At 29.3% G+C, this 15,711-nt stretch overlaps 3 protein-coding genes across 5 annotated transcripts in view; 1 reads left to right on the top strand and 2 right to left on the bottom strand.

Annotated features, from left to right (window-relative positions):
- Window positions 1–1,024: 1,024 nt before the first annotated feature.
- Window positions 1,025–6,242, bottom strand: LOC130898233 (solute carrier family 35 member E2A). Its single transcript, XM_057807346.1, has 7 exons — window positions 5,843–6,242; window positions 5,616–5,751; window positions 5,443–5,558; window positions 5,201–5,387; window positions 3,432–3,632; window positions 2,988–3,171; window positions 1,025–1,114 (listed from the first exon to the last, which is right to left on the bottom strand). The coding sequence occupies exons 1-7, from the start codon at window positions 6,048–6,050 to the stop codon at window positions 1,100–1,102; spliced, it is 1,047 nt and encodes a 348-aa protein (XP_057663329.1). The 5' UTR covers window positions 6,051–6,242; the 3' UTR covers window positions 1,025–1,099.
- Window positions 6,243–6,736: 494 nt separating this feature from the next.
- LOC130898234 (guided entry of tail-anchored proteins factor 1-like) lies at window positions 6,737–7,488 on the top strand. Its single transcript, XM_057807347.1, has 2 exons — window positions 6,737–6,919; window positions 6,974–7,488. Exons 1-2 carry the CDS (start codon window positions 6,845–6,847, stop codon window positions 7,379–7,381), a joined length of 483 nt encoding a protein of 160 aa, XP_057663330.1. The 5' UTR covers window positions 6,737–6,844; the 3' UTR covers window positions 7,382–7,488.
- A 2,141-nt stretch (window positions 7,489–9,629) lies between these two features.
- The window catches only part of LOC130898232 (histone deacetylase 7), a 32,975-nt gene continuing 26,893 nt past the window's right edge, over window positions 9,630–15,711 (bottom strand). For all 3 annotated transcript variants that reach the window (XM_057807342.1, XM_057807344.1, XM_057807345.1), the window contains exon 10: window positions 9,630–14,410. In XM_057807342.1, coding sequence (XP_057663325.1) covers window positions 14,189–14,410 — 222 coding nt within the window. In that variant the 3' untranslated portion in view covers window positions 9,630–14,188. The remainder of the gene's footprint in view (window positions 14,411–15,711) is intronic.

Below are 15,711 nucleotides of genomic sequence, written 5' to 3'. Positions count from 1 at the left end.
GTTTTGACTTTTGACATATCAATTAGCAATTTTAAACGACAGCTTTCTGTACTTTTTATATTGATGTTGTTTTTTGTATAAATAAAATAGTCTTATTCGTAATGCATACAGATTTACTAAATACGATGAGAATTTTTCTTTTTAGTACATACGATAAATATAAAATTTGCAGACCAACGAAGAATTGTTGTTTATACTTTGTTACTCAACTTTCAATATTTAACAATGTAGATCTGATGACAATGACAGTTCGGTATCATTCGGCAATCCACTTTATTTCGTTCTTACTGCACGGTAGCGTTCGATTATATACATTTTTGACGACGAAGATTTCTTTACACCGAATCTTGTTTTGACTTTTGACGTTTCGTTTGACATATCAATATTCATTAATTAGCAATTTTAATAGACAGTTTTTTGTACTTCATATAAGAACTAACTGAGTATAATACTTACCACCTTCAGATATCACGCTTCGGAACGAATTGGTTCTCCATTACTTCATCAAAATATAACGGAATTAGGTCAATATTATGTTTTTAAACGAAATTTTAAATAAAAAATACCCAAAATGAAGATAATTTATCAATCAAACATTTAGTATTATACTAATTTCAACTAGAAGTGATTTGAATTTATGTTTTATATTTCTGATTGGCCAGATTCAAGCCGGTTTTATTCAGCGTAAATTCTAAACCATGTTATTATTATTCTTTATGATTTCTTGTTATTATTTCATTGAAAATATTTTTATTCGAAGTAGACATTTTCATTCCTCCCCAAAAAGAACTTTCTTTACTTTATGATTCATTTTTACCAGTGTAACTCAGTCTTACCATCGATCTCAATCTAAACACCTTATTAGTTATTTCTGTGGTGGTGTGATTCTGGTTTCTCCTCTTCTAATTTATCATTGACATTTAAGGCATGTTTTCGCGATGTATCATTTAACTATACTATATTTGATTAGAAGTATGACGTAATGAGTATGGTACAAAAATTGTAAGTAAAATGAAATAAGCAGTAACGAACGTGGATTTTTATTGAAAACACACTATTTCGTTTATATATATTTACATCAATATATACATTGCATTAATTATACATACAAGTGCTGAAAAAAAAAATAAAAATTGTTTATATTTCTATACAATAAAATACGCCCTCTGGAATTTAGTTCGAAAACTATATACAGTTGAATTAATTACGATAAGTTTGCAATTTTGACATTGACATATCTAAAGTGTAGGGGAAATCAATACTCATATATCTAGGGAAATTATGTTTTAATCGTTGGCAAACGTAATTTAATTAATTAATTAATAAATAAACTTAAAATACGTGGAATATAAGAATTTCAATATTTCGGTTATGATTTCGTATTGAATTTAATGGAAAAAAATTTCCATTAATAATTGGGAAAATAATTACAACGTGGCAACGATGTAAAACATCTGTCAATCATTGCAAATTTATCGTAGAAGCAGTCTATTTGGTTTTCTCAATAATTACATGAACGGAATGTAAATCAGTAAATGTAAATAATTTTTTTTTCATTATTTTGAAAAATACTAAATTATAAAGACCAGAAATGTTGTAAATTGACGAGACGACAATATCACACGTGTATATATACAAATATAACCTCAATTTGTATAAGTCTCGTATATAGAAATCAAAAATTCCACTTTCATTGACTTAATATGTTCAGTTTTAAAATTGACTCGACATTATTGAGCAATTTTTGATATACACCATTTTGTAATATACACAAATCGAAAATTACTATATGACATTCAAAAAACTAATTCAAGGTCTAAAAATGTAAAAAAAATAAATTCGGTTCATTAAAACGACAAAGATTGATTCATATTTATCAAAAAACATGCCACTTGGTACCACATAACCTCAAGAAATTCCATTTTGCGATACCACTACACTTTTACGTGTACTGAACACACAACTACACCAACATTCACAATTACACTGTCTGACGCGCGTTTCGACAACCAAGTTATCGTCTTCAGAGACTGAATAAAAACTTCAAATTGTTACTGTCAAAATTAGATGAACTTGTTGTCCAAATTAGGCGTTCGTAAACCTTTCGTGTAGGAATTCATGTTCTGAACTTATTTTGAACAAAACATGCGCCTTTGAAACGTTGCCAGTCTCTTGGTAATCTCTGGAAAAAACAGACTGACTCATATTCAACGTACTAACCACTTTTCGCTGCCTCCTCTGGCCTTGTCGGATAAGGATCGGCTTCTCAAAGGACATCAGCTTTTGGTAACGTCAAGTAGGGGCCTATCCGAAGGCCTATGTGCTCAACGTGCTCTAAACCTTCATGAATGTTAAAAATACACCCAAAATTTAAAGCCGAACAGAATGAATGCGACCATGCATTTAAAATAAAACATTCTTTGTCCCGGAATTTTCAAAAAGGTAAAACAATCCCCTATATTCTCCAAAATTTTAGTTTCATTGTACCCAGTCGACTGTTTGTTATATGAACACTCATGAGCTCGTACAAATTCAACCTTTCACTCAGACAAGTCATTTTTCTGCAACTACAAACCACACTGGGGCGCGAAAAAAGTTGAAAGTTGGTTAACAGTTAATATGAAGAAGCATTAAAAGGGTGGTTACCCACTATAACATATTGTTGGCAAAAAACATCACAATATTTTACATAATTTCTAACTTAATAGCATTAACTTTAAGATTTTACTAAGAAAAATACGAAAAGTTACTTTTGATTAAAGGGGTATCACGTAAGTCGATTTTTTAGCTTACGGTTTATATTTCCTATAGAGTTTACATTGAAAATTAATTACCAATAATTTTTTGTACCGTATACTTTTAATTTTTACAAAAATTTTGTCAATATAAATTTCAATTTGTCATTATTAAATCCCTATACAAAATAATAAAAAAAGAAATAAATGCCCTCGTTGATAAAACCCCTAAATATGCTAAATAGCCCTAACCTTTCTGTGAACTAAATTTCCAGAAGTAAGTTTGTCATTTTGATCATATTCTTGCGCTTTAATATACAATAAAACTCCAACTATCACAGTTATTGTACCCAATCCACTGAGCAATGTCACTGGATTACCAAACATTATCACCGATAACCATATCAAAAACGCCCTTTTGGCCGTATTTGCCACACTAAAAATTAAAATAAAATGATAAAGTAGAAAGAGGAAACGAAAACAAAAACATAGAAATCGTTTACAACGTGGAAAACAACCCAAAATAGAAAACAAAATATATCAAATTCAGTTACAGGATACGAATTTATAATAATAATAAAAAAAAACATTTTAGAAGAATACACCTATAAAATACAAAGACAAATATAATAAAAACTACATACTTGAATATAAAAAATTTAAAAATACGAATGACATAATTCAATTATAACTTACCTGTGCGTGACTGGACTAATATAATCCATAAGTACGTAAGCTGTTATACTTTGAAAATGGAAAAATATCCCGTTCAATACGAAGGATAACAAAAGTTTATATCCAATTTTGTCATCAAACGAAAATTTTACCATCAACAAAGTTGCTGGTATTTGTACTACAATGCTAGCAACACTGGTATAAAATTGCAATTCAGCTGGACTGAAAGAAAGTTTGTAATTTGTTTCAATACTTCAAATTTATTTAAGGTTATACAACGTTGTACATTACTCCTATATTCACATTATTACATCAAAAATAAGGTACGTTCTATTTAATACTCTTAAAGACCGTTAGCGTTATGAATGAAACCATAGAAATATATCTATGGATGCAACGCACATCTTGAAGTTTACAATATGGCGGATCGATGAAAACATTTCTCGTATATTGGGTTCAAAATTAATTTAAAAAGGTTTCCAGTGAATTTATTGTTGTTTTTTTGATTATTGTGAACCTTTATATATCGAGTGATTATTTCGTCATGTGATTATTGTCAATTTTAAAACAAATATTGGATAAGTAAAAAATGGTTATTGTTGGAATAACAACATATTTAATGTTTTAGTATAGTTTATAGTTGAAATTTTACATTATTACATTCATTATAATTTTGAAAATTATAAAAACCCTAGTGATATTTTTATATGACCATAAACTAATCAAATTATATATTTACGTATATACTGGCAACGTTGTAAGCAAATATTTATGACTTTCAAATTCAAATCAAGCATGCGCATTACAGCGATTCCAAATTAGTTATCAATCGATTAGGAATCGATTATGAATTTGATGAATAAAGCCATATTAAGATATATTCAAAACGATGTTGTCAGATTTGAAAAAAAAATTCAAGAAAACGATGTCGATTTTCAATATTTTTTCGATAATTTTAGTTAGTAAATGTGTATCAATATAGGTTATTATTTGGAGGTGGGGTCCACTCTATTTTGGGTCATAAAAAATCGAAAAATTGACATTTTATACGTTTTTTGTGAAATTTGTTTATTTTTCAATGCATTTAAGTAAATAGAGCACTTAGATTGAAAATCAAAAATTCAACACTTATTTCGCCATTAAAAAAGTTGACATTTTTTGCTAATTATTAAAAAAATTTTAAGTTAGGTTTCAAGAAATTTTCAATAATTTGCAAAAATTGTTCAATTTATAATATTCGATTGATTTATTTTCCAACTTGTTTATTTTGTATCTATTTACCGAGAAAAAAAAATTAAATTTTTGAGAAAACTTGAAGAAATGTTTGATTTTTCAATTTTATATTCGACAAAAACCAAAAACCATAAATTCCTCAAAGGTTTTTGGAAAATTTGGTATTTTTTTACAAAGTAGATACATGTTTGTTGAAAAAAAAAACAAATTTTATCTTAAATTGATGAAAATTTTTATATGACCTAGAACTACATATTTATATGAATCATGGCAACGTTGCAAACCAATATTTACGACTTTCAAATGATATTTAATTTCAATAGGACAAAAGATGAACAAACATCTGCATAACCTTTAAATAAAGTGAAAGTGAACAATAAATTTGAAAAAAAAAGAAGGTAATTGAACAATTTGACTTTGAAGATGATTAATTCGAATTAAAAGTTGGAAAGAAAATTCAAAATCGTTAAGATTAATTGTAGATTTATAAAAATGATACAACAGAAATCTCTAAACTGGCCTATTTAATAGAAAAATTAATAATTTTCAATACTCACGTGTATTTAAATTTATCTCCAGAAATTAGCATTTTGGAATACACATTTTGAATACATTCTGTAACATTTGTAGCCATTGCTGCCAAAAACCCCGTCAATTCAAAACTAACTTCATTTATAGAACACAAAGCTAATCCCGACATAACTGGAAGTAGACTCAAATTCACATACAATCCCGTCTGTTCCCCTACAAAAACGTATAAATTTAATCAAATATCTTTAGATATAATCACCTAATTTACCTAAAAGACATCTTGATATCAAAACTGTAAATAAAGGTGCGGAACTTTTTATAGTTTCTGTAAAACTAACAGCTACATAATTAAGTGCTATTAAACCTAACACAACTGTAAAAAACCTAAAATATATGTATAAATACTAAAAGTTTAATAGTATTTGCTGAAAAATGACTTACCTAAAACAACCAACTAAAATCATATGACGGTAAAAACCAGGAGGTTTACTTAATCTCTGCATAGGTTTGTACATACCACATGGAAAATATAATTGAATAAATCCACAAGTTGCTGTCATTAACATCTGACAAGCAGCTGTAATAAAAATTATGGAATACAAGCATTTACTTTTGTTAAAAAAACCTTTATTTCACCAAAATACAGATTAAAATGTATTTGTACCTACCTAGAACAGTGGGATTTCCATTTTCGTAAGTCAAGATATATTTATTTAAAAATAAAGTACAGCCGCTAAAAAAATACCACAACAATAAGAATACAATAGCTCTAATACTGGTGAGACCGTTTTTATATTTTTCTAACGGTACGTCTTTCTTTAAACTATTACTTTCGGTTTCTTTAGTGGATGCAATTATTGGTTGATTTTTTTCCATTTTAACATAATTTGATTCGCGTAGAAGAAAAATAATTCTAATAAGCGTGACACGGTGAAATGACTAAAACATTTCGAATGCTTTTATAACCTACTCAAGGTTCCTTTCTACCCTTTCCTTTCGTTCATTATCTTATAGAGTGTCGTGGATTATAGAACCCGCTATATTTCAACTTAATTCTAGTACTGGGTTTGTCACTGTCAAATATGTCATCAGTTGTTATTTTAACTTTGTTCGGGATTTTTATTCCGAACAAGTTCGGGAATGTGCACTTTTTATATTACTACTCTTTTAGTTTTGTTTATTTAGCAATATTAACGTATTTATGTATCGTATCCAATGCGTGTACTACTCCTGATCGGATCTTGAACATAATTTAAATCAACTCAAATTTATTTTTTCATTTTAGTAGCGGTCACACGTAAATCATAGAAATACGCTTTTTTAATTTTAAATCCTTTTTATTGTTTTGTTGCTGAATCGTCTCGATTTTCGATCTATTTTGTTTAAAAATTAGTTTTTAGAATAAAAAAACTAATTTTTAATCAATAAAAACGATTTAGCAACAAAATCATAGAAATATTTGATACCCAATAAATAAACTTATCTGTGTTCCTAGAATCGTTCGTGACAAAATGATATTTTTACTGATTACGAACTGATTACGACAGAATCTAATCGTGATCTTCGAAACAAAACAAATATTTTTTTACATGTTATGGAACATGTATTATTATAAAAAGTTGAGGTTATGCTGAACAAATAATGTTTATATATTTTTAATTAACGAAAATATGGGAATTACATTGCTACTTGTAGCTACTGCTTTGAGTTTTATTAACGTACATTCTAATTTAATTAGTAAACAGGTAAATATAAAATCTAGGAATATAAATTTACATCATAACCTGATTTATTTCTAGTTATTAAAATGGCTTAATAGACCATCGTTTAAAGAAAAACAACTACTTTCTAAAAAGAATGATTTGAAAACACAACAAAGTACGATAAGTATTACCGAAAATTTTGTTATATACTCGAAAATTCAAAGGCAGATAAATAAAATAGATGACGAACTAGGCGAATGTAGAGTTGGAAAAAATAGCCTTACAACTCATTTCGGATTAACTTTCGGAATAAAATTTTTATTTTCAGTAATATTGCTCATGTTATCTGTTTATTTCAGATCGACTCCAATAATAATATTGGATAAAAATATTGATTTAATGCCATTTAACTATTTAATTTCGTATCCTAACAGTGGAAATGCAGTGTCTTTTCACTTTTGGGTTATGTGCAGTTCAGCTGTTGCAAACTTAATTGAATTATAGCAAATTACTAATAGTGAATATTTCGAATGATATTTGATGGTCAAATTAATATTTTTGTAAATTGATGTGTGTTAGTAATTTAAAAGACATTAAATATTTTAATGATGTATTGGTAGAAGTTTTGATGCTTGTTAAGGTGATTTTACGCGGACTTTTTGAAAATAGAATATTTTCCTGATTGTTTTTTTTATTTATACTGGCTTTTCGTCATAACTTAATCCCCATTAATTCTATAACTGAAAAATTTTCTGTTTAATACAAAAATTTTACGAAATTAACTAATTTATTTCGTAGAATGAAATATATACAAGGTAGACACAATGAGACTTCGTTGTTTCAAAGGAAATACAAGATATATTAATATACGCCTTATATTTTATTTGTGTCCAGAAATTTTATTGGAAAAACACGTTTTTATATATAGGTATACAACGACGCGAGAATCTACAAGTCATAGTAAAAAAAATGATTAATCTCGAGTTTGAGTACCTATGTCATCTTTGACAAATGACATGTAACATTTTACAAAATGATTGCTTTGTTCGTTGGTCAAATTCCGAAACAGTTACGGTACCGATTGCATCCGCACTTTCAAAATTGCGGTTTGTGGGGGGGGGTGACGTCATATATGAAAAGTACATAGAATGAATTTTGAAGATTGAGAAAGCGGCATGTAGGGGGAATTGTACTATTAAAAGAGAAAGAAAGAACCTCGATTTACCACTTTCCTTTTATATTTCCTCGCTTCTGATTGGTGTTTCAAGCATAGAATCAGAAGCAGTTTGGCTACTCTCCTCTTCTTTAATATTAATTGTAAGGAAAAGTGTCCGTCGAAGCATGTTAATAAGGATGGTGGCATATCAGCATCAAGGTGAATTTTAAAAGACACGACAAATATTTACGAATTGGACAATTTGGTACAATACAAGCTGTGGCAATTTTTAATAAATTAACAATTTTAGTTAAAAATTTTATTAAATTTACAAACTCGACATACTTCAATTCATCTACAATTGCTACGGCATTCTAGAAGTTTATTGGACTGATATTGTATACAGCTGGAGACTTTTTCAACTTCCCTCCCATCTAAAATACTGCTCCTTACATCTATCCTCCATATTTTTGTATCTCGTTCTAATATTAGAACACGAATTTCATCGAATGTGCAGTCTAGTCTTACTATTTCTATGGTCTAAGCGTTAACACGTCATCAGTCATATATTATTGACAGTAGAAATAAACGTTATGGCTAATATACCTAAAGCCGGCATTTTTGACAAATTTTAAAATTATTTTGTTATGAATTTTCTGAAAATATGATAGATTGAAATCTCATAAACATGTTTATTGGTACAATATCTATATTGACTAAATATTGTTGTTACTCATTTAACAGTATTTTAGGAATATTTTTTGTTTTATTACTACAACATCCACTTGTTTACAAAGTTTCAATCCTATCATTTACGTATTTTGAATTAAGACAATTTTCTTCAAAATTAGCTACTCGAAATATGATATAACCTAAATAAAAATATTCAATAACATATTAACTTCATCTATATCACCTTTTGAACAGATTAAAAAGGTGTTCATACACATTCAAAACTAATTCTCGCGTGCGAATTGAGGTTTTACGTATTATATATATATATATATATATATATATATATATATATATATATATATATATATATATATATATTTTACGTATATAAATATGTATTCTAATGTTCCCGTGTCACATCATTTTAGACATAATTGAAAGGTCTCATGATTAGAAGGTATTCATCTATTGAATCTCTGCTTACCGATATGAAATAAAAAGGTTAATAGAGCTCTTGAAAGAACTGATTTCAACAATAAATTGTATTTTAATACAAACAATTCATTAAATAATGTGCAATAATTTATAAAAAATTACATAACCACAAAATATCCCAAATCAACCTGAACGTTTATCTGCCTGTCGATTGTAATGTTATCTCTTTTTAATACCTTTACGTTAATCACAAAGAAATTGTTACGTATGTCTGTGATTGTTTCGGTAAAAATGACAAATGGTTGTATTGAGTTTCGCCCTTTTTCTTTTATTAGAAAGAGTTAGTACCAACACAGTAATTCTTGGATAATATCGTCACTTGTCAGTATTTAGACTATATAAAGGATGTCCCATAAGAGACTGGGAATTTAGATTTTTATGAATATTAAATTTTTTGGTTATTAATTTTGGGGTAATAAAAAAGCATTTTTAAAAGTAAATAAATGATTTTATTAAAAACGTTCAATATATTAACAAAAATAAAACACACGATAAATTTGATCTTATATAATAAAAGGCGGCCACTTTTAGTGACTGCAGGAATGTTCCACTTTTTTTTTTTTTCTTAAAAAAACGTGTTTAGTGAAAAAGTAGGAGGTGAAAAAATCTATTGCACTTTCTAGTATATGTTTGATTACAACACGCATAATTTTCAGGATATTTCATGTCATACCTTCCGCAAAAATCTAAAATGAAGAAATAAATGGTTTCCTGAAGATTATGTTTTTAAATTGACATTATTTCCAGAAAATCCCATCATTTGGGGTGGGTTACATAATGGTGGCATCATTGGTCATCATTATTATCAGATATCCAAATGGTACAAATGAACTACTTTCGCGTATTCTGTTTACCAGCAAATTTAAGAAAAATGCACCGTTTAGTGTGGTTTAAGTGATGATGGTAGCATGGGACATTATTGCCAAAAGATCTTTTTCCAAATAGAGATACAAATGAACTACTTTTCGCATATTGTCTCAGTTTACCACCAACTTGCAGAAAAATACCCGATGGTCTCATGGGACATTATTGTTGCTGGACGTCCTTCCAAATAGTGGTACAAATGAACTACTTTTCGCATATTGTCTCAGTTTACCAGCAAATTGAAGAAAAACGTTCTGTTTAGTGTGGTTTATACGCTGATGGCATCATTGGACATTGTTGTCACAAGATCTCCTTCCAATTTGTGGTACAAATGAACTACTTTTCACGTATTGTCTGTTTACCACCAACTTGCAGAAAAATACCCGTTTAGTGTGGCTTATAAGCTGATGGCATCATGGGACATTATTGTTACCAGACATCCTTCCAAATAGTGATATAAATGAACTACTTTTAGTTATTGTCTCAGTTTACCAGCAAATTTAAGAAAAATGCAGCGTTTAGTGTGGTTTAAGTGGTGATGGCATAATGGGACATTAATGTTACTTGATATTCTTCCAAATGGTGGTACAAACGAATTAATTTTCACTTATTGTCTCAAATAACCACAAAATTTCAGAAAAATCCACATTTTAGTGCGGTTTATACGCACCATTGCAATTATTTCTTTAAAAATGAATAAGGGGGTTGTGTTACAGTTTATGGAAATTGTTATCACACCATAATCGATGCTTTTTCAGTTGAAAATATGAGTTATATTGATTCGGGTGAGATATGGTATTAACAAAATGATGGTAATTTCAACACCCAACAACTCATGGACTTCTTCCAGCAACAATTGAGACCTTAGAGGCCAATATGTGATATACCACCAGCGATGATCGAATAAAGGGACCGATATTTGACTTTCAGAACAGTCTTGGTGACTACGTGTCCAAAATAATTTCGAAATGTTAATGCCATCTATTAATTTTTCAAAATATTGTCAGAATTCAGTTTTTTTCATCATTTTTCAAAATTAAATGTTGTAAAGGGCATTAAAACAACAGCAGGTATTTTTAATCGACAATATACATTAGCATTAAAAAAACTGTGCGTGTTGTATGATATATGCGTTAATGAAAATGTCAAGTGCTTCCAAAATCCTCCAATTTTTTTTAAAAGTTTTAAAAAAGGATATTTTAACATCAATGTACACTAGGGGTTGTTGGCCCTGTATAAAAAGTTAATATTCAGTTACAGGATGGCACAAAATATTAACAAAATTATATGTAATCACTTCGTAATTAATTAGGATAGGGAAAATTTATTAGAAAATCATCCAAGGAAAATAACAAAAGAAAATAAATTTGGATCCAAAGAAAAAATGTTACAATTAATCATTATAATTTCAAATATGCAATATAAAAAGGGATTTTGACTCTGTTGACATTCGTTTTTATACTACGGATTTTTTGATAAAATTTGTAACCTCTAAATCAAAATTAATGGATTGGAAGATAAAAAAATAGTTATTAAAGGTGAAAAAATATTTTTTTCGTTGTATTATCAAAAATTATTAATTAAAAAATATTCTATGTCATAATTTGACGAATTAAACGCATTTTCCTTGTAAATATTCTACTTTTCGACTCAAATGATTGGAGAAATATTAAATACCATCCTGCAACCGATTTTACAACTAATTGAGTCTGAATTTTCATTTACTGCAATTTAATCTACAACAATATATTCCAACAATTTATTTTTTTCTTAAAAAAGTATCTTCATCTTTATAATTGAACAACGGCCGAACTGAGCCACCGGGCAATTCCCAATTCCTCTTTCCAACCAAGTTTTTTACTCTAAAAATGAAACTCTCCACTGTTTTTATCCTTTAGATGTGACAACGAGTAGTTCAAATGTCACATTTCTATTGACCTCTATTTTGTTGGCTACCTTTTCCACAGCTGTTTCCATTCTTTTCCATAACGTGTCTTTTGTTTTATTTATCATTTTTTTTTTGTTTTTATACGTTCTTGCTTCATGTATCTTCCGTATTATTTATTCTTCTTCCGAACCAAACCTTTCTACATAATACTCTCCACAGTTTTCGTCCATTAAGAGGTAGATAGGTGTTTTCATTTCCATTACAACTCAATAATAGTTACAGCGAAACTTTCCTCAAAATTAGTAGTCCAAATGTCACATAGCTTAATCCTGATGCCTTTCCACCTTTTCGGGTGTAAAATTTATTGTAGTTCAAGCATTTTGTTGGCTCCTTTTTCCATAGCGGTTTCCACTCTTTTTGATCACGCGTCTTGTTTTATTTATCATTTTTCATTTGCAGTCTTTATTTTTCTTCTGTCCAGCTTCTTCTTTTTTGTTTTTCCAAGTTAATGCTTCATATATCCTCCGTATTCTTTGTTCTTTTTCCATTCTCATAAAGGATCGAATTTTTCTCTCCATCAATTGGATTATAGGTGCGATAATTTCCATTTTAACAACTAAGTCGTATTTACAATAGGAAATTCTTTAAAACGAGTAGTTCAAATGTCACATTTCTAGATTAGCTTAATCCTGATGCCTTTCCACCTTTTCGGGTGTGAGATTTTTTTAAAGTTGAAGTATTTTGTTAAATTCATTTTTCATTTGCAATATTGATTTTTCTTCTGTGCAGCTTCTTCTCTCTTGTTTTTTTTTTCAAGATCTACTTCATCTTTCTTCCGTATTCTTTGTTCTTTCATTATCATGCAAAGTAGTTCAAATGTCACATTTCTAAATTAAAATTATTATCTATAAAAACAAATCAGGAGAAAATGTGTTACATTTGAACTACTCGCCATCAATGAGGCAATTGAACAATAACTGTATTGTATTCTTAGATATGGATCGAGCTTTTGATAAAGTTTGGCATCTAGTCATCCCCTACAAAATCAAGGAAATCCTTCCATTGAATAACTTCGGTATTTCAAACAAACTTTCAGAAAAATTTCCTGTAACATCAATTTTCCATGGTATTGGTTTGGGATTAGAATAAACCAGACCAAATCCAACAATGGTTAAAAAAAATGGGTAGATGGGATAGAAATATGGGTATGCACAAGATACGAAGAAGCCGGTCAAAAATTCTACTTAATCTGGTATGTGTTGAGCAAACTCTGCATCAAGATTATGTTAAATATGTCATCAAAATCACCCATCAGAACCTCTACTTGTACCAAACAGCACTAGAAGACTACGGAAAAAGTGGCCGGCTGATTTCATGGAAAGGTAGATGTCTATCGTTCAGAGAATTCATCCAATGCTGACAATGCGGGGCAGCAGCCCCCAGGTCATCAGATTAGCTCAAAATTATGATTGCTGATTGTACTAAATAAAAAAAATTGACGTGCCTCAATGTTTAGATATCTGTGATACATTTGAACTACTGCAAAACAATAGGTACCTAAGCATGTCAAACACACATTTTCTTTGTTACATTTGAACTACTGCAAAACAATAGGTACCTAATATACCTAATAATACATATTCTTTTCTTTTTTACATTTGAACTATTGGAATAGTTCATATACCCAAGGAAGAATTGTACTTGTCGAAATCTTCGTTTTTATGAATTTTAGGCCCAGTGGAATTAAATTTTTGCCCGGTGACGTCCAAAATGTCAAACAGTTCGACATTTCATAATAATTATTGTAAAACACCAATTTTTTTTGTGTTTTCTCGTTTAAAACATCAACATCCCCCGCTTTTTATAACAATTTTCCTAAGGATTTTCAAAATAAACTGAAATTCATTGCACCCACTTCTCACACTTAGTAAACATCGAACGCCCTAAATTACAGAACGTCTCACCGTATTCTAAATATTGCGCGCAGTTGTTGAGCTCATCTAGATGTTTTTTTTTTTTTCGTTTTACCAATTGAGCAATCGAGAAATCTGTTACAGGTACTCCAAGTCTTATAAACTAATTTTTCCTAAAAAAAAAATCATCGTTAAATACTGTTGTTTCATTAAAAACTTATCGAAATACGTGAGACGTCCCGTATACAACAAAACAGTTCGTCCAGCATTGCGAAAATTCGCAAATAAAAAAAAAAATCGGTATTTCAACACCGTTTGCTTCATGCACTGGGACGTATGATGTTCTGAGGACTGCTGGTGGGTAAGTATCCGATGGGGGATATTACCATGTTGGTTACGGGATGCTGCATGGAGAGACTCGCCATTGCGTTAACCGTATCTTTGTCTTCCTTTTCGCTGCGGATGGCGTCGTTGAATGAGCACATGGCGCTTTTCGCAGCTTCTTGTAAACAGGACCAACGGCCACTGTGCACTGCGATAACCTACAAAATATATAAATTAATTGGTTTAGATTTAGTAGTACACACTGTATATTTATCTTTTGTTATGGAAAATCCTGTTTTTCTGAGTTTTCCAAAGAAAAATATAAGTTTTTCTTTATTTTTATTAATGAATCATAAGATTCTAGGGTAAAAAAGTGAAGATACAAATGAACTACTCTTCTTTAGCTGTTTCAGTCCACAAGGACGATACAAAAAGGAGGATCTCTATTGAAATTATATTCATACAATTCAAATGAGGAATAAAATCCAATCTAACCTAAAAAATTTGCTTTAAAAAACGGAAATTATAATGAAAAAAGAAATAATTATATGAATAAATACCCATTTTACAAAAGAATACTATTATATGGAGAGAAATGACAAATAAAACCAACTTTCAAGTTTTTTCTTGCTAGAAAGTAGTAGTACAAATGAACTACTCTCCAGTTATTGTCTCAATTTATTACCAGATTGTAGGGTACGAAAAAGGGAAGATTTTCTTTCAAATAGTGGTGCAAATGAACTACTCTTCTTCAGAAATTGCCTCAGTTTATAAAAACTGATAAAAAATAAGCTCATACCATTCTATTGAGAAACATAATGAGAATTAACCTAAAAATTTGGCTTTGAGGACAGAGATTATCATCGAAAAAGAAAATGATTTGAGGAAAAATGGAAAATAAAATCAAATTTTGAGATTCTTTGATTATTTGTTACTATGAGAAAAGATAACTTGCTTCAAAGTAGTGGGACAAATGAATTCCTCCTCAGTTATTATCTCAGTTAAGATACAAAATGTGTTCATATCAGACAACTGAAAGTAAAATGAATTCTAACCTCAAAATTTGGCTTCAAGGACAGAGATAATCAAAAAGATAGTAGAAATGAATGAAGATTCTACAAAAATATTATCATTTTGAGAAAAATGTCAAATAAAATCAAAATTTGAGATTTTTCGGTTATTTTTCACATTGAGAAAAGATAACTCGTTTCAAATTAGTGGTACAAAAGAACTACTCTTCAGTTGTTGTCTCAATTTATATCATTAGAATGCAGGATATAAATAAATGAGGATCTCCTTCTAAATAGGGGTACAAATGAACTACTTTTTTTCAATAATTGTCTCAGTTTATGTCATTAGATTGCAGGATACAAAAAAGGAAATTTTACTTTGAAATAATTGTATAAACAAACTACTCTGCTTCAGTAATTGTCACAGTTTACAAAAAATACTATTATTTTAAGAAAAATGTCAAATAAAATCAAAATTTGAGTTTTTTCGGTAATTTTTTACATTGAGA

The sequence above is a fragment of the Diorhabda carinulata genome, chromosome 9, assembly GCF_026250575.1.
Source record: "Diorhabda carinulata isolate Delta chromosome 9, icDioCari1.1, whole genome shotgun sequence".
NCBI classification, from domain to species: domain Eukaryota; kingdom Metazoa; phylum Arthropoda; class Insecta; order Coleoptera; family Chrysomelidae; genus Diorhabda; species Diorhabda carinulata.
Note: the sequence above shows the minus strand (reverse complement) of the source record. Positions and strands in the feature narration are given on the sequence as shown.